This window comes from Sylvia atricapilla, chromosome 1 (assembly GCF_009819655.1).
Source record: "Sylvia atricapilla isolate bSylAtr1 chromosome 1, bSylAtr1.pri, whole genome shotgun sequence".
In the NCBI taxonomy this organism is placed as follows: domain Eukaryota; kingdom Metazoa; phylum Chordata; class Aves; order Passeriformes; family Sylviidae; genus Sylvia; species Sylvia atricapilla.
The window spans coordinates 79,083,710-79,104,123 of NC_089140.1; the positions used below are offsets into that span (position 1 = coordinate 79,083,710).

General features: G+C 35.3%; 1 protein-coding gene across 1 annotated transcript in view; it reads left to right on the forward strand.

Annotated features, from left to right (window-relative positions):
- DNAH5 (dynein axonemal heavy chain 5) overlaps window positions 1-20,414 on the forward strand; it is a 122,360-nt gene that overhangs the window by 67,688 nt on the left and 34,258 nt on the right. The window contains 13 exon segments of the mRNA XM_066341255.1: window positions 2,580-2,756; window positions 3,167-3,371; window positions 3,865-4,007; window positions 4,711-4,845; window positions 6,354-6,476; window positions 7,476-7,689; window positions 8,304-8,527; window positions 10,526-10,721; window positions 14,771-14,943; window positions 17,487-17,617; window positions 18,464-18,617; window positions 19,288-19,555; window positions 20,134-20,365. Of these exon segments, the coding sequence (XP_066197352.1) occupies window positions 2,580-2,756; window positions 3,167-3,371; window positions 3,865-4,007; window positions 4,711-4,845; window positions 6,354-6,476; window positions 7,476-7,689; window positions 8,304-8,527; window positions 10,526-10,721; window positions 14,771-14,943; window positions 17,487-17,617; window positions 18,464-18,617; window positions 19,288-19,555; window positions 20,134-20,365 (2,375 nt within the window).

A 20,414-nucleotide genomic window follows, 5' to 3' on the forward strand; every position in this document is an offset into this window, starting at 1 on the left:
TCACATATAATGCTCTGAGAAGAGGTGAGGAGCAGCAAGATCCACAAGGGAAGGCACCAGAATTCTGCTTAGCCTTAACCTGTTAGGAGGTAGTGGAGTGGGGTTGTCATCAGATATTCCTCCTGTGTTGGAAGCACCCATGTCCTGTTGACTCATTGCAAACTTGGAGGTTTGTTCCTTCTGAGGAACTAAGGGTTGCTGTAGAGGGCTGATGCTATATTTTTCTAGTAGTGTCTGAAGCTTGAACTGTGTGCAGTCACAGCTCTCTACAATACTTGAGAATCATTGCAAATTCATTGAGTTCCTTTGCCAAGTCCAAAATATTTGTAGTCTTGTTATGAAAAAAGTGTTTAACAAGTTTCCTAAATAATTGGCTGGTAAAACTTCAGTTTTACATGCAGTCAACACAAGTGCCTTATGTATGTTACCACCAAACTTTACATTTGTTTTAATTTATGTTTTATACTAATATGGATACTTGGGAAAGTGTAAGTTATGCATCTAGGACAGTGGTTCCCCTGAGATTCCACCTGTGTTGTTCCTTTCTGTGCTTACAACACTTTTTAGAGCCTACTGGTGTTGGGTTCTCACAGCTCTGCCTCCTGGCATTTCTTAGTCTGCAGACAACAACTTCTTGGATGTTAAAATTGTGCTAAAGATTCAGCTGCGAAGACAGCAGAAAGAAAAGCATTTCATTTTGCATTATCACTCATGATTTACCTTCTCACTTTAAAGTGAGATGCAGGCTAAATTTAGTTCTGTTGAAATGTTATATGTAACCAGTTTTCCTTAATCCATAACCGTATCTTTTGGTGATAGAAACAGACCAAAAAAAAAAAACTTTTTTTTTTTTTTTTAAATTTTGGATTATATAAATGAAATTGTTCATTTCACCATGAAGTTACCTTTCCAACTTTCTTTCCTCCTTGAAAAGATAGGCTATAAAACTATAGCCTACAATTATAAATAATTTGATTCAATAGCATTTTTTTTTTTTGGTCTTAAATCACTAATAAAATATCTTGATGGCTTTTTCAGTATATTTCCCTTTAAATCTGTTTCATAATGCAATATACTGCATGTTCTGTTCCAAGAGGTCAGGGTAGATGTTAACCTTGCTAATTCTTAGATGCTGAATGAAACATAGTGTTTGTTGATATTTCAGAAGAACTTTAAAAGTATTTAAAGAAAAGTAGGGATAACATAGGAAGTTGTTGCATATATTTGTATTTTTCAGTCCTTACCATTTGTAAGCAACTAAATATAGCTGCCTACTGAGATGCATTATTATTACATGCAATTTCTAAGTTAGTGAAATACTTCTCAAACTTTTCATGTTGCTATTCTTGTGTAATGTGCTTCTGAAGCAGATTTTGCAAAGTGAATTTGATTACTCATCAACCTCCTCCAAAGCAAAAGAATATTAGGTTTTCTACTTACCCCTAATATTCACTGAGCAATCAGTGAATTTTTGGATACCTGTTTTAAGTAATTCTGCCTTTTAATTTTTATCACTTACCCAATTCTAGAAAAGTTTTCCATATATATACTTACTTGTAATCAGTCCCAAAGGTTACATCTTTGGGAAGTAAAAGTAGAATTTCAAAGTATTATGAAGGTAATAGGATCATAGAAGCACAATATATTGAGCTTGGAAGAGATAATGTTGTTGAATACAACATTAGTCAAATCAACATAGAGGAGGTTGCTAAGGTCTGTGTCCTGTTCACTTTTGAGATGAAGACTCCAGGAGCTCACTGAGAAGTGTGTCCTAGTTTTAACTGCTCTAACAAGAGTAATACATCCTATGTTTAAAGCAAATTTATTTATTTCAATTTGTTCTAAATTTTTTTTCTTTGAGTTTTGGGGAAGAATCTGCCAGTGTTTTTGCTGGTGATAGTATTTTATGTATGAAATAGATTTATGGGATGTAAATGAGAAGTATTCTGTCCTATAGATGACAGAAAACTTCAAGGTAACTCCAAGAATCATGTTATTGCTTTGAATTAAAGGCATCAAAAAATGAATCCTATTCTATAATCTTAAGAAATGTGTAGTTTTACTTAGGTTTTGTTTATCCATCATTACAGATACTGTGATACACAATAAGAACACTACACACACCAGCAGACCTCCCCGATAGCCTGATTTTTTTTGTGCATTTGCCAGATCTTTCAGGTTATCCTTAATCCCTGCTAGAAACAACATGTTAGACTAAATCAAATTTGTTTTTGCTATGTATTGTGTGATTTCTTTGCAGAGTTTTTAAATACCTTCCACAGCTATTGTGATTAAAAAAAATTTGAAAATAATTATTTCTGTGCTATTGAACACAGCTTTTTTCTCTTCAGTTCTCTTCATCTTTAACATCCAGTAGGAATTATGCATACTTGGGTAAAATTTGACCTGTTAATTAAACCCTGCCAAATGGGCAGGGAAACTTAACTGCACCCTCCCTGCCCATTCTGCCCCCAAGAAATCAACATTCCATGCTTCTGAACCTTTTGAATTACTGTACTTGAATTTACTGAGACTTGCATTGTGAAATAGATTTGTTTTATTGACATGCTTTCCAACAGGGATTTTTGAAAAAATGTTCCTTCCAAGAGGCTGAAATTCTACGTCAGCTGTATTCTTCATCATTCCCAGACTTGTACCGCTTCAGCATTCATTCTCTGCATTGGAAGACTGAGATGCTGGAAGCCTTTGTCATTATGCAGAGCATTAATATGCTTCAGGGCCTTATCCCACCTAAGGTAGGTAGTGTGAATGCTTTTACATATACTTAACATATTGGAGATAATTTTAAGTAACGAAGTTTGGTATGGAGGGGTTCTTTGATGACTTGGAATGTCAATGGAGATATAGGTTAGTGAGGAATACTTTCTATCTCTTTAGAAAGTAATAGCTGGGATGTGACCTCTCACAATCTCACATTTGGATTTGATGTTAAGCACTGGTTTATGTTAAACACATGGAGCATGCATTGGCAGCCTTCTTTTTTTTAATTTTTGATGATTTGTTATTGTTTTATATTGATTCTGTCTGATCATTGAAGACATCTCTAAATTTATATATGACTGAAGACTTCTAACCTCATATTACTAATGATCATCAAGTAGAATTTTCAGGCTGTTGAAAATTAAAACTTAACTCAATCCTTCAGGAGCAAGGTGGGGAACTGACTCCAAAATACTTGGAAAGGCTGTACATCTTCTCTCTCATGTGGAGCGTAGGAGCATTGCTAGAGCTGGAGGACAGATGCAGAATGGAATACTGGCTTCGAAACCATGCAACAGTAAAGCTTGATCTTCCCTGTATCCCAGGAGGCAGTGAAGATACAATGTTTGATTATTATGTGGCATCTGATGGTTAGTAACTCAGAAGGGTGATATGGGGTAAAATCTAAATGTTATTTTTTAATTATGCCTTTTTAGAGAATTAATTCAGAAGTATTTTGTAGCTTATCTTCTTTTGTGTCCCTTAGCAAATATTTTGTTTTTTATGGCTATACTTTACTGGTGATGTTATGTTTAGCTTTTTCCTTGTTTCCAGTGAGAAGTCAGAATGTGAATATATTGCTACAAAAGCTGCATGGAGTTTGTGGTGATGAATTGTCAAGTGAACATAAACAGATAATCCTTGTCTTTGTCATAATTGATGTAAGATAGAGGAGTAAACCTTTTAGATTCAACTTGAGGGATTCTCTGATTATATGATTCTGTAAATTTTAGTCTGAAGACACAGAGGGGGATTGCTGTACATGAGAAAGAACCACAGACAGATGAGTGAACTGAATGGAAAATAAAGGAAGTGATGATGCCTAGTATTTCTAAAACATTAACTTAATTTCTTTCTTATTAGGTACGTGGATGCACTGGAATACACGTGTTGAAGAGTATGTATATCCCAGGAGTGGTACACCAGAGTACAGCTCAATTCTTGTGCCTAATGTTGACAACGTGAGAATGGATTTCCTTATTGAAACCATAGCAAAACAGGGCAAGGTACTTTATCTATATTTCATATCAAAGCACTGCCAACAACACACGATAAAAGTTTTGGATTAGCCATGAAATATTAAGTTATTGAAAAGGATTAACTTTTTTCTTTTTACATATAAGATGGTGTTTCCAGAAGCTACTTTCATACAAATATGCTTGAACTCTTGAATAGTCACTGCTTCTAGACTTATTTGTCTTCACCTTTCCTCTTCATTCTGTAATGGCAGTATCTGTAACTACAGCTGAGATCGAGTCAAAGTGGAACAAATATATGCATGTAGAGGTCAGGAGGCTCATATCTGACTCTACTGATTGAACTCTGCCAGCTTGGGGCAGTACAGAATTTATGTAGCTTTAGGGTATGAAACCCTATTCTTCACCAAAACTGTGTCACATAAGCAATTGAAATTTTACAGATACTGAGTCTCTAGATGATTAAACCCTTTTTCAAATAATTAACTTATTTCCTTGTTAGTTTGATTGTGCTGGCTGATATGACCATTAACTGCAAATATTTTTAACTTCTCAGGCCTGGAAAAATCTATGAGGCATTAAATATTTTACTTCTGCATGTGTCTCGTTAAGAGTTGACTTTCCATAACTTTTTTAGTTTCTTTTCTGTTTAAAAGCTAAATGGGACTGTTGAGCCTTTGCCAAGACACACAGCTCTTGTGTTTCATCTTATTTTGATGTTGTCTTTGTCTAGGCTGTCCTACTAATTGGTGAGCAGGGAACTGCAAAGACTGTTATAATCAAAGGTTTTATGTCAAAATATAACCCTGAAAGGCACATGACTAAGAGTTTGAATTTTTCATCTGCAACGACCCCATTAATTTTTCAGGTATAGTAGTGATTAATCTTCTCACACAAGATGGTTGGATTCACAGAATGTTCTGATAATTTGCCAGGAGGAAGCTTCTGTAAGTGATTCTGAACAATGAAAAAGCACCTGTTTAATGGTCCAAGTGTTCTAATGCAACATTTAAGACTTCTGTAAAAAAAATTGTTCCTTTCAACTTTTTCAGTAGCTATTGAGCTGTTCTTGGACTTCTACAATACTACGTTTATTATTTTCTTCATCATATGATGTTTTTGTGTCCAATACACCAATTCTCACTAACTGGGAAGAGCTGTTAGATTTCACTAAACACCATGGGAAAAATAAGTGCTACTCACAACAATCTGTCATTAAATGTGTGCTGTCTGCAATTTAAGTTTCAGTCATTCCAGTTACTCATTAAAAAGTAACACATGCAGTGCAGCTGCTCTACATACAATTATGAATGCTTAAATCCTGAATTGTACTGCCTGTCCAAATTTCTACTGATTTGAATTATTTTAAATGTCTTTAACCTCCTGGCCAATATATTTGGGGAATATTTTTAATGCAGTCTGGTATGCCAGGCCAATGCTGTCTATAAGCTTGATGAACAACCTATCATTGGCCTGTATAGCATAGTAGAAACTACCAGCAACTTATACAATATACAAACATGTAATTCTGGTCTAAGTTTCCTTCAGATTATTTTCTTCTACTATTGGGCTATAAACGAGAAGTAACATATTTTTATAAAATACATGTAGAATTAATTGGTGGTAGGTGAGAGTCTGATGATCAGGACATCTGAAATAGAATGCGCAAGACTAAGTCAATTCTCTGTTAACCATCCAGATCAAAACATGCTGTTACAACATGTGCTTTAAAATTTCTCTAGCTTCTTAAAATCTTGGTCTAACTGAGCCAGTTGTGTAAGAAGACAGGAGCCTAGGCATAGTGTAAGAATGAAGATATTTAGGTTTATACTGAAAAATAATTATGTATGGTTAAGTGAACTTTTCCTTAGGATAGAGTAAATAGAAACTGGATGTTAAGAAGAACAGAGAAATGGAAAGATCATGAGAACAACAGTAGTAGCAAGTCTACCATTAGGCAAAATTATCTCATCCAGTGTATTTATATATGTGAGTTAAATTATCAATGTATGCTTTTATAAAGTGCAATGCTACCTGCTGGAAAGGTGTTCCAGAATTACATCTTCAATTTAATCTTTATTGCCAGAAATCATCAATTTTGCTGATAAATGAAGAGAATGAAAGAAGAGTTTGAAACCTATTCAGATTTGTGAAGCTGATTAGGCATGATTGTCTGCTGTAGACACCAGCTTAGTGCTGTATAGCTAGGAATTTCAGACATTCTAGTTGAACTAGTCAGTTACTGCCAGTAAATGCCTTGTCTAAACCTCACTCAGTATAATTCTGTGTAACAGAGCCATCAATATGTTTAAGTGATTGAATCATGTATGAAATGAAGTGCTCTTTGTAACGATGCTGCTAATCACTTTTCGACAGCGTACAATAGAAAGTTACGTGGATAAGCGCATGGGCACAACTTATGGTCCACCTGCAGGCAAAAAGATGACAGTCTTCATTGATGATGTGAACATGCCCATAATCAATGAATGGGGAGATCAGGTTAGTCTGCGAAAGAAGAAAAAAGAAGACAAAAGGCTTTCTTTGTTTTCATGCTTCACTGTAAAATTGGCTTCTTGATCATTCAGAATAGGGTAAATTTGATATGTGGTACTTTAATCTTAAGCAGTCTTTTGAAAGAACCTATCTACATTAATTTGTCAGGAATTAATTGGAAATAAATATGCTACTGCAAGAAGCAGTTTGAGTTGCTCCTTAGAACATGTATGCATAATTTCAGTGGTTTTTTTTAAACAGCACTCATTTTATAATTAAAAATAAGAAGTCTTTGGTGCACAAATTGTGATAGCAAACTGACATTGTGGGCAATAATTAAAATATCTTGAGACCTGAGAGGTAAGAAGTGTCTTCCTTGCTTTAGACAAAATGGAATTAATCTTTATGATTATTGACAAAGTTGTCCTGAGGTACGTTGCTTTGAAACTAATGTTAGAATTGCTATAGACATATAACTACAGGATGAGCTCTCTGTAGGGTTTTTTCAGCTTGTGAAATAGAAATGTAGAGTATCCCTTTATGGCTAAAGTCAAGGATCTTTCGTTCTTTTGTGTGGAAGTAATTCTATGATTTCAACTTGAAAACCATGCTTGTGATTGTTTCATAGGAAACTTAATGCTAACATTTTGTATCATTTGCAACATGCAAAGATGCATTAGCTTGGGCTTGATTACAGCAAACTGGAAATTTTGTGTTAAAAGTGAGAGGTGTTTCCAAGAGCAATGGAAATCATGCAGCATTCCGGTGAGAATAAATTGTTGTATGAATGATTAGTTCTAAACGAGGGTCCCCCCACAATTTTTTATCCATAGATTTTAGCAAATGTGCTTATTCCTTGCAGTGCATTTTTATCCTGAAGCGAATATCTGAGGATTAGGTGACAAATCGTGTTGTACTCTCCGTTAGGTCTTTTAAACATATGTTTCGTGTTTCATTCGGTTGTATGTATAATATTTTCTTACATAAAACCTGGTTATTTTACAGGTCACTAATGAGATAGTTAGGCAACTGATGGAACAGAAAGGACTGTATAACCTGGAAAAGCCTGGTGAATTTACCAACATTGTGGACATTCAGTTTTTGGCTGCCATGATCCACCCCGGGGGAGGTCGCAATGATATTCCACAGAGGCTGAAGAGACAGTTCTCGGTGTTCAACTGTACTCTGCCTTCTAATTCTTCCATTGACAAAATTTTTGGTAAAGGGAAACTAGAATTTTTTAAAATAGCTATTGGTTTTTCCTTATCTTTCTATGTATACATGTTATTGTTAAAATTGAGGCATAATTCCCCTCTGATTTGCTTACCAGCACATTTTCCTTCAGTAATCACTCCCCACTTGCAATGCCATCAATCTGCAAGTTTTTCAGGCCCAGTCACATCTCTGAAACTTATTGGTATGCACAGATTTAATAAGAATGACATGAAGGTATCATTTTAGTCACGATGTTGGACAGTTGCTCAGGTACCACTGCTACTAAGAATGGGTGACTAAAGACTAGACTTTCACAAAGGATGGATTCATACTGATTTCAGTAGGAGATTAGCTATTCAAGGCCAGTCGAAATTATTTTTGGGAGAAAAAGAACATTTCAACGTGCAGTTAATTAAAAGCTAAGTAACTATTGAGCTGGTGGCAGAATGGTGTTAAGAATAGATGAGTCAAGATTTGAATAAACACTGGAAAGCTATTTCAACAAATTTGAAAATGTTTAGGAGATTGGGGAAAAAAAAAGAAATGGAAACATCAGATGATCACTGCTCTTTGTGTTGCACTAACATGTCTTTGATTTGGCAAACTTTTTTTCTACAGGTGTGATTGGAGAGGGGCACTACTGTAGTGAGCGGGGATTTTCGGATGACGTGAAGAAAACAGTAGCCAAATTGGTTCCATTGACACGCAGACTGTGGCAGATTACCAAGCTAAAAATGTTGCCCACACCAGCCAAGTTTCATTACGTTTTCAACCTTCGAGACCTCTCCAGGATTTGGCAAGGAATGCTGAACGCTACATCAGAAGTGATCAATGAACCCCAGGTAAAGGCAGCACATCAGTTACCATGTTATAATTACTGTAGGAAAGAGGATGAAGAGTCTATCTCGGCATTTGAATTTGCCTTAAAAAAATGCAACTTTAGTGGGTTTCTTGAGGCAAAGATGTTTTAGTCCAGCTTTTATAGTACCAACTGAAGTGACAACTTTGTTTCAAAAAGATGACAAAACCCCCTCCTTCTGTCACAACAGTTTGCTTCTATCTGCTTTCCCTGTTACTGAAAAATGCCTGTTTATCTGAAGGAAGTGAGGAAATAAGTAAGAAGCAATGAACTTATTTTAACCCAATAAAAGTTCTCATATATTGATTAAAAAATTGAGTAGTTCCTCCTCTCCATTACTGTCTTGAGACTTTCAGTCACTACCTAATTTCTGTCTAACAAATGGTTTCTGGGTTATGGTTTAAAAGGAAGAAGTAATAACAGGTATTAGTAACATTTTTTTACATTATCTATCTTTCTTCCAATAAAATAATTTCTTTTCTAATTTTTTAAAGGAAAAGTCATCTAGAATTTTAAGCTCTGAAACATGGCGCTGAAAAAGCAATGCTTATTGTAAACATGGAGAATTTGTTAAATATTTGGGTCATATAATTGCTTCACATGAAATGTGCATCTCAATTTATTGAATAAGCTCCTGAATTCTATTGCATCTAAAATTTCAACTTCAGAATGGATTTTAAGTTCAACAGCTAAAAAATATCAAGCACTTAGGTTATATTTTTACATATACACATATACACACATATACACACATACACGCACACTCAATGTCTTTTGAAGTGTAAAAACCAATTGGTCAAACTGCTAATATATAAATTTGCATATTAGTTCTGAGACTTGACATAGTATGTGACATTTGTACAAAGTGCTATAGGCTGAACAAAAGTACGTGCAATTTTTTTCTGCTACTGTATACTAATTACATAGGATTAAAAGCAGTGCTGCTGGTATTAACAGCCTGACAGGTTCCCCCTCTTCATCCTATGACCAAACTGAGGGACTTTAATGGTATATTGAATTTGGAGAAGGGATAATATAAACACTTAAACATTTTTCTTTGTTTTTATTCTCTAACTACTTTGGCTGTAGCATTGGGAGTGATATCTGTGTTTGGCATAAAATTGTTCATGCCATGATACTTTCATTTTCATCCATCTTTTACTTAGTGACCAGTTAGAAAAGTGGTTTATCAATACATAAACATGTTAACTGGTATGGATACGGTTTTAGAGCTGGGGAAATAAAATATTCATATACCTCTCTTTGGAATGCTAGATTAAGGCTTCTTCCATAGCTAACTGAATATAATCTTAAATTGCTATTGGGCAGAATAAGAAGCTCAAGGTATCTCTTGTGAAGGACTCACCAAATACTATTTATTTTCTAATAATGTTATTTTTAAGTAAAGAAATGAAGACAAAGCATTAAAGTTGGTATAGTTTCTTCACAAGCCAAATATGTTCCTCAGTACAAGAGAGACATAGATCTCTTGGAGTGTGTCCAGCAGAGATCTACAAAGACAGTTGAGGGACGAGAGCACCTCTTTCAAGAGGAGAGGCTGAGGGAGCTGGGCCTGCTCAGCCTCAAAATGAGAGGACTGAGGGGAGACCTCATCAGTGTCTGCCGATATCTGAAGGGAGAGTGTCAGGAGGACAGAGCTAGGCTCTGCTCGATGGGGACAAGCAATGGGACAAGAGACAGAAACTGATTCAAAGGAAGTTCCACTGAACATGAGGAAGAACTTCTTTACTGGGAGGGTGATGGATGTTGCCCAGAGAGGTTGTGGAGTCTCCCTCACTGGGGATATTCAAGAACCATATGGACACAATCCTGTGCCATGTGCTCTAGGGTGACCCTGCTCAAGCAGGGAGGTTGGACCAGATGACCCACTGTGGTCCCTTCCAACCTGACCCATTCTCCTTCTGTGATTCTGTGAAATTCCACCCTGCACCCCCCCCCCCCTTTTTTTTTCTGTATGCAGGTGCTGATAAAACTGTGGAAGCATGAATGTAAATGTGTTATTGCTGATCGTTTCACAACCTCAGAAGATGTTAATTGGTTTCACACAGCTGTGGCAAAACTCATTGAGGAGGAATTTGAAGATCCTAAAGCTTTGCTGAATCATGAAACAGATGCATTCTTTGTTGACTTCTTAAGGGATGCACCTGTGAAAACTGGTAAAGATGGACTCTAATAATCATGGGAATGACAAGAATAGGCAAGGGGATATGATAATCATAGATACTAAGAAAAATATATCGTAAAAATTCATACTAAGTTTATGCATCAAAAGTGTCTGTTTTGTCCAGTGGATTTGAAGGTAGTCTGTGTTACCAGCTATGGCACATTTTTATCTTACTAGGATTTCTAAGTCTATGTTGAGAACTTGTATGTTGATATCGTGTACGGAGAGCCTTGCTTTCATTTAGATTGGTGTGGCAGAAAGACAGAACTGCCAAATATTGAGCATGAGTATTATTCCAAAATGATTAAAGGCGTGTGTTATGAATGACTTGAAATGGTGGGGCTGCAGTACTAGATAAAGAATAGTGATGTAGGTAACATGCTCTAGAAATCTGATTAAAAAATACTGTCCATGGGCTAAACCAATACTCTTTAGGAAATAACTGTTACATGATTTTGTAACAACTATTAATTCAAAATTTCCTGAATGCTAGTTAAACCTCTTTAAAAATCCATATGACTTATAGCAATAGCATTATGTTCTTCAGAAAACCCTATGGTTTTACCGACCTCACTAAATGACGTGGTAACATTTGTCAGTTGCTGCAAAAGTGCAGAAAACATTAGTTTGTGTTTAGGGGAAGGTCATTGGAGGATTCAATTATTAGTGTTGGTATCACGGCAATGGTGGAGAGTGGAGGCAATAAGAGACTGGCATGAATAGCCAATGCTATTTGAACCTTTCCTTGAATAACTGAAGTAGACAGAAGGCAGTGATAAAAGGAGAATAAAGCATAAGATAGTTTTCATTGGAAGGAATCAAACAGAAGTGAAAGTAAGCTGGTGTAAGAAAAGTAATTACATCATTAAATAAATTGCCAAACTTGATCAGTGTAGAGAAGACTGAAATGTAAGTCAGAATGCATACTGAGAGGGTGAAGAGTGTTCTTTAATGTGAAAATTCAAGTCCACACTAGAAACCATCGTGTTGAACTGAAAAATAAATGCAAAATGATAAATGTATTTCTCAAAATTATTTGCCTTCCTGGTAACAGATTAAATGTACCTGTCCTGTAACGTGGCTTTTAGCATGCAACTTCATCTAAATACAAAGCAGGAGACTATCAAACAGAAAGGCTGTATTTTGTCCTCAGTAGATTTGAGGACCTAACCTAAATCCTGAGCCTTGACAACCCCCTTTCCGTTTTTGGCTTTAAATGAAAAGAATAGCAAGCGTAATTTTGTTTTATTTGTCCCTATAATGACATTTAGTGTTTCCCATTATGGTGGAAGTGTAAGAGCAGGACCTTGATTTCTGAACTCTTAAATATATGAAAAATGACATCTGATACTGACTTCAAAGAGCCCTGTGCTCAGATGAGTAGTATGTTTACTAGTACTACCTTAACTTTTTGTCTCTGGGTTGTAAAAGCACAATATGTTTGTCCCTGGGAGAAATACATGATGACTTAGATCTTAGCTTCAAAGGAATTGTTAGTAGTGCTAGTGGTCTCAAGATCCTCTACCTATTCAAAGGTGTTTTTATCAGTTGGTTTTGACATTGGTATTTAGTACTTGTGATTATGAATCATAAGACTGAACAAGACTTTAAAATAATACATTTTGCTAGCTGCCTCTCTAAATAATGGAAAAGTCTACCCTTCCTTAGGTTTGTATACTTGATTATACTGTCCTTGGATATTAGCAATAAAACTGTTGGAAGAGAATTAAGATGATATAATTTTTAAATGTTTCAAAACTGTAATAGTATCACTGCAGTTTAACTCCTTGTTGTATTTCTTATTAGTTTCTTATCAGCTTCTAAGTTGTTTAAATGTCTTATTCAAGTTGTAAGAAATTTATTTTCACCTGGAATACTCCTTTTGTGCATTTACAGATTAAAATAATAAGTCAATTGATTTAATTAGGTTTTAATCTAGAGGAGTTTTCATATGAAGAAGCAATATAGAGGTAAAAATTCTGAAATTAAGGTGACTTCAAGCAAACAAACACAATATAAAGGACAGCTGAAAGAGAATTAGTCCCTGTATTTTGAGAGAGTAGGTTCTGTGGTAAAATGTGATTTTCTTAAACTATGTTTTTATATATGTATTTTGGGGTTTTATTTTTGTTATTTTTTTTCTTTAGTCGTTTTTTTCCTTTGAAACTGCGTGAGTATTAGAATGGTGCAATAGAAAGGAAACTGAGAAAACTGAAAAAGGAAAAAAGTTACAGACACTATTCTAAATACAGTAGTGTTTGGTTGGGGTTGGAACTTTTTCCCCCACCTTTCCGTCCCTTACCTTCACACTGGCTTCCAGTGCTTTATGAAGCCTTAGGGAAATACTTATTTTACTGGAATGACTTCTTTAGTTGATTTTAATTCTACCAATTAGAGATAATGTTCTGAATTATATATTTATTCAGCAAGTTGGAAGAGGCTTAGCAAAACTGATTGATCTAGGAAAACTGGAAAAATACATCCTGTAGCATATATAGATCATGAAATCCTGAAACTAATTGAGTTAAATTTATATAAATAACCAATATTGTACTAGTATTTTACTGTGATCAGTGGTGATCAGTGGCTCAAAGTCTAATTGGAGACCAGTAACTAAGGGTGTATCCCAGGGTCAACCTCAACATTGTCATTAGTGGTCTGGATGATGGTGCAGAGTGCACCTTCAAGCCAGTTCCCAGATGACAAAAAACTAGGAGGAGTGGTTGATATGCCAGAGGTTGTGCTGCCTCCCTGATGGACCTTAACAAGAACTCCATAAGATTCAACATAGGAAGGTGAAAAACCCTGGACCTGGGGAGGAAAGGTCCTGCGCTCCAGTGGATACTGGTGGTCACCCATCTGCAAGTCAGCTTTGTAGAAATGGACCTGGAGGTGCTGGTTAGCACCAACCTGAGCATGAACCAACAGTGTACCCTTTCAGGAAGAAAAAATTAGTGACATCCTGAGCTGCCTTAGAGGAAATATAGCCAGCAGGCCAAGGAAGGTACTCCTTTCCCTTTTTTCAGCACTAGTTAGGCCACACCTGGAGTGCTGTGTCCAGGTCTGGACTCCCCAATGCAAGAAAGACATAAATATACTGGATAAAATCTACTGAAGAACTTGAATATCAGTAGTGACTATTTTTTTTTTTATTTTTTTTTTTTTTACTGTGACAGTCTGGTACAGGTTGTCCAGAGATGTTGTGGAGACTGTGCCTTTGTAGGTATTCATAAGCCACCAGTGCATGGTCTTGGGGAACCAGCTCTAGGTGGCCCATCTTGGGTAAGGAGTTTGACCAGATGACCTTCAGAGGTCCCTGCCAGTCTCAAACTCTCTGTAATTTTATTTCCTGTAAGAATTCTTATGAATGAAGGGATGTCATGTTTCAGCATGATTAAAGTTATGAGTGAAAAAATGAGGCAGCAGCATTGTTACCTTCTTTCTTTGAGAGTTTACTTGTGCCTTTCGTATCACCTAAGGGAAAAAAAGTATGCTAATTCACAGTGAGGTGTTTTTTTTTTTTTTTGCAGTGGCAGTTATTAATTTCAAGAGTATCTTTTCTAGTGCAATTATTTAATCAATTTAGACTTTTTTTTTTAACAGAAAAATATTATTTGCACTTTTTAACTGCAGTATTTATTTACCTTCATTCTCTGGTGCTCCTTTTTTTTCTAGCACCTAATGAAGTGTCATTTTTCATCATTCAGGTTTCAGATATAGAGAAAGAAGGCTATTTAGTTTTTTTCCTCATTTTGTCTTTGAAATTTACATAGCTGAAATTACCATTTCTTGCAGGCAGGGTGTACTCAGCACTCTCATATATATATGATATATAATATATAATATTATGTATAATATTATCATATATGAATATATTATAGTATATGAAAAATATATATATATAATATATACTATTATGTATAATAAACCAAGGGTTTCTGGGTGGTGAAATTCCTAGTTATCTTCACTTACTTATCCCCTCATTGGACATTTGTCAATTATTTAAACTGCTAAGGTTTTATTACTTGCTTTTTGTTCTAGATGAAAAACCAGAGGAGATTAATTTAGATATTCCCAAAATCTATGAACCAATTTCCTCATTTCATCAGCTACGGAATCGTTTAAATAAGTTTTTACATACATACAATGAGAATGTTCGTGGTACTGGAATGGACATGGTTTTCTTTGAGGATGCTATGGTTCATTTAGTCAAGGTACAGTCTTGCTGGATTGACATTTGTTATTGTTCACTTGCCCACATCTCCTTTGAGTAGAGGTATGCATGAATGCATGAATCAAGGTAAATTACTTCTGAAACTGCAGCACCTAATTTATTGCTAGCAAATATTTGATCTGTCACTCTGTGGCTAGGTCTTAAAACCCTTTAAAAACTTTTCAGAAAATGCACCAGATGGAACTGTTCTTTTATATCTGTCTTTTATGTTTGGTGGGATTGTGGCGCTAGCTATTCTAATTCTATTTCAACCTTCCTTCTTCTTAATTCTTCTGGGAGCCCTTTCTGTCTTTGGAATGAATCAAATGAAAGTTAGGTTAAGACATAATTGGTTGCTTCTGAAGGAGTACGCACAGCCAAGTAGGAATTAATGTAGTCCTAAATTCTTTTGTAGATCCACAGTATGTTCACTACTTTTAAAGTTCTTTTGAATATGGATTGGAACTGACCATAACTTTTAGCACAGCACAGCTTGATATGATTGTTCACACAGAATAGGCCTTATACAAATGAGAGCCTTTTTTTTTTTGTTAACACTAGAACCCCTATTGTTTCAGTTGAATACTTAGGTTTTTTCAGTATTTCTTATAATAAATTATTAAGAACTGAATATTTGATTGCATCATCCCCCAAATATAATATTAAATATAAAAAAATAATTGTAGTTGACAAACAATGCCTCTGCAATTTTCAAGATTTTTGGGTGAATTCTTGTTGTTTCACAAAATTAATCCCTTTCTAAGGTTCACTGTAAAATCAATTATGTTCTTCTATGGATTTCTCTAGGACAATTGTAAATAATCATCACATTTACCAATAAGGTTCTCATTTATTCCTAGGACAAACACAATATAAGTTTAGGATGTAGTAATTGTGTCATCAGGAATATCTTCTTTGGGTAGCTAGATGGTAAATACCCAAAGTATTTTATTAGTTTTTGCTTTGGTAAAATGAATAGGTAGTGTTTCTATGAGTCTAAATTTTTGAAAACAGGAACAAGTGTGTAGACCTGAGACAGCTTCTAAGAGACAGTGAGATAGGCACAGTTGAGGCTATGCCTAATCTGAGCTGAGATAATAGGACTTGAACAATTTAAAGCTGAGGGATATCTTAAATAGAGAACAAAATTTTCAATTAACAGCTTGTGTGCCTCAACCTGGAAAAGATCTAATAGCCATTATTGAAATGATCAGTGATTTTGCAAAAGTGTTGGCAAATTAAATTTTCTTTCTCTGGTTAAATAATAAAGAAGCTTGGAGTAAACCTTCATACTTGATTTTATCTTTCTTATCAAACATTAACCTATAGAAAATAACAAATACATTACACTCAATATGTAAAATAAATAGGTTTAAAATTAGAGGAAATTGGCATGACAACTTTTAATAGCTTGGAAAGAAGTAACTCAGAGGAAAGGCAAGTCAATAAGTATCCCAGGTTGCTTATTGACATGATGGAATTCTAGAGTCATCAAAGAACTGTTCAAGATAATAAAGACAACAGAAGCCAATCCTGTGCATCATTGCATGTATTGAGGAGACCAGCTGCTAACCAGCTGGCTGGTATTATTGTGTCTTTGAGAGGGAATAGGCTCTGTGCTGCTCTGGATATTAATGTAGGCTCCTCTGGGTACGGTGAGGGTCTGTCCACTTGCAGCTGATGGGCTGTGGAGAAAGTTTGTCTCTTGTAGTTGAAGACATTTTCTCAGCATCAGGTAACATCTACATGCATCCATGTTTTATGGCATTGTATTTTGGCTGTGGGCAGTGGGACAAGTGCTGTATGCAGTTCACAGTTACTGCTGAATTTTTTTTTTGCTCTGAATTTTAAGGGTCTGTTTACCTACATTTCACAGTTCCAAACTGAAGGGAAATGTGGAGCAGTAGGAAGTTTGATTTAAAAGATAAATAATGAAATGGGAAAGAAATGTAGATCTAATTGAGAGATGTGATCAAATATTCATACTTGACACTGTGCATTTTTACAGTCAAGTAAATGAGAAGAGTAATAAGTCTCACAATAAAGGCAGTATTACTACCTGCTGCAGAGAATACTGAAGACTCTTTGTCCCAAATTTAATATGCCTGGGACATCCTGTCTTTTGAGTCACAATGAAAAGACCTGGAGAGATGAGTCTTACCAAACTTATCCAGAGGTCATAGTATTGGGGAAATTATTATTTCCTTCCCAATTTTGATAATCCCTCATGCTGTGATAGCACATCACTAAGAAATCACAGCTGAGATTTACTTGTACTTTGTGGGAGATGTAATTCAACTGATAACTGAACATACACAGTGATGAAATCAAATGGTTACTATACTATTTGACAGGTCAATAGTAAATATTGCAAAGTACAAATATCCACAGAATATATTAATAGTAATATAGAATCCCTTAATTAAGCCTTAACATTGTAATTTGTTCTTTATTTGTAATATAACTTATTAATGCGATAGCATAGATGTTTTGGATGTGTGACTTTTACACATTGTAGCAATACGTGACTGGTATATTACACAGATTTCTCGCGTGATTCGCACTCCTCGTGGAAATGCTCTCTTAGTTGGAGTTGGTGGCTCAGGAAAGCAGAGCTTGACGAGACTGGCATCCTTCATAGCTGGCTATGACACATTCCAGATAATGCTGACAAGGTGAATATTATCTGAAATTTAACTAAATAAGTACTTTGTGTTTTAACTCTTCCTATAAATAAAACAGGCTCACATTCTTTGCTTAACGTAGCCTGATCACCATTGCATAGAGTGGAAGGACATGAAAATCTCTTGATTATTAGATTTGCTTGATTTTCTACAGTAATTGTTATTTTTTTTCTATCTTTGGAGTAGGAAATTTTGTTTCTTTCAGAGGATGAGAAAACTTGACACCGCCAATATTCTATCTTTGAGTCTTTACACAGTACATTAAATGGTACTGAAAATATTTTCTGATGGTTATCTATCCAAAAGGCATTTATTAATTCATCTTGTAATATTTGAAATGCTGTCATCTAAGGTGGTTGAATCTTTATTTCTGCCATCTAGTTTGGTAGATCTTGCATGTTTTGACGACATTTTCCAAGTACATTTTTGCCTTACTTTGTATTGTTCAGCCCAATGTGGTTTGTTTTGAAATAAGTCACAAAGGATAAAAAATAAATTATAAATCCCTCTCTGAACGCCTCAGAATGAATACCTCCCCAGCTGTCTGTAACACTAGTCAATTTTGGCACTCCAATAAAATGTCATTTTAGAGAAGTGAAACTATTTTAAATCTTTTGCAGGTCTGTTGGCCACAGAAGAAATTGTAAATTCACATATGGGAAGGTCTCTTGGTGTGGATCTCAGAGGATCTATCTGAAATAAGCACCTTTCTGCATTAAGTTCCAAGACATTGTTTCTAACTAAAATTTTTCTTGGGTTTTTGCCCTTTTAGTCAGTAGACTTTTTTTAAAAAGAAACTAACTTTTTTTTTTTTTTTTTTTTTTTTTTTCTCCTTAGATCATACAACACTTTAAACCTGATGGAAGATCTGAAACTCTTATACAGAACAGCAGGACTGCAAGGCAAAGGCACTTGTTTTCTTTTTACAGACAATGAGATCAAAGATGAGTCTTTCTTGGAATACTTGAACAATGTTTTGTCATCAGGAGAGGTAAGATGCCTCCTCACGATCAATTTTTTACTTTTAAAAATTTGTAATTCTGAAGTAAAATAACAGAATTTCTTTGAAGATTTTGTTGTAGGTCAAAGAGTACACTTTCAAAAACTAGATCTCAAGTGCTTTTAGAATATTATTAAAAATTAATGCAGTCTACAAAATCAACAAAATTCTAGGTTAGAGTGAGGGAAGCTTTCTCAAGGGACATGAGAACAGCTTTAAAAAATAAAATTGAGACTTGAGAAATATTACTGATGTTTTAAAATGTTGTCTGTTAAATTAACTATTAGTTTAGAGTTAGTTTTTGTGTGGTAAATTTATATCCAGAATGGATAGGATAAGTTTTATTGATTTTTTTTTTTTTTTTTAAATTATTATTTCAGGGTTACATTTCAGAGTAATTGCTAGCAGTTATTGGAATATAAAGAGATGGAATCAAAGCCATTGGAGGGTGGAGTTCAAATTTTTATAGCAAGTTAGCTTTCAGTCTATTTAATGGAATCACTTAATTAAAACTTGTTTAAAGGAGTTGGTGGGTACTAATAACTTCAGTGTCCAAGATGTATGTCCCTTCCTACAATGCTGTGTGTGAAAAGAACCTTGTGCTATATCCTGTATTTTGGAACATCTCAAAAAGCATGAAAGATCTTCCTTCTTCCCAAAGGTGTCAAACTTATTTGCACGTGATGAAGTAGATGAGATCATTAGTGACCTCATTCCCCCCTTCAAGAAGGAGCATCCACGAAGACCTCCAACCAGTGAAGCTCTGTATGACTATTTCATGACCAGAGTCCATCAGAACCTTCACGTGGTTCTTTGCTTTTCACCTGTGGGTGAAAAATTCCGAAATAGGGCCCTGAAGTTTCCTGCTCTCATTTCTGGATGCACTATAGATTGGTTCAGCCGATGGCCTAAGGATGCTCTGGTGGCAGGTATGTGTAAGTTTTATCTTCCCAGATATATAATTTTTTGATGAGTGATCATGCAGCTGTTTCAATTGTCTTAAATTTTGCCAGAAGAAACTTACTGGATTCTAAAATTTGATGTAGATATTTTCTTCTTTAAAGCCTGTTTTATTAAGCTGTTGAAATACTTCTAACAGAGGAATGGTTTTGAACACAGTTTGAAGAAAAATTCCCCGTAAAGATGTCTTAAAAGCATTTTAGAAGGCAAAGATGCTACTAAAGAAAGAGATTATTTGTAAATGTGTCTGTGATAGGGCATACAGAGGAAGGCTGTGATTACCCAGTCCCTGGTAAGCAGCAGCTAGGTTCAAAGTCAAAAAGCAGTTGCACACTTTGGAGCTGAAAGAATGCCAGATCCTTGGCTATACTTTTTACTGACAAGTGTGGAATAATATTCAGAATCTGATAGTGAAGAATAAAGCAGATTGGGTTTTCAGAAGCTGGATGAAAGCCAAGATAGTACATGCTGACTTGTTTTATAATGACTTGTTTATAAGCTGTTTTCATAAATATTTACTGACATTAGGCTTTCTTTCTTTTCTAAGTATCTGAACACTTCCTGTCCTCGTTTGATATGGACTGCACTGCTGATACAAAGAGGGAAATTGTGCAGTGTATGGGCTCATTCCAGGATGGAGTGGCAGAAAAGTGTTCTGATTATTTTCAAAGATACAGACGTTCTACACATGTGACTCCCAAATCCTACCTGACCTTTATTCAGGGATATAAAACCACATACAAAGAGAAGCAGGCTGAAGTGCAGACATTATCAAACAGGTAAACTACTCAGGTTACTTCTGTTTTTCTTTAGTGTTCTTCCCCGGGT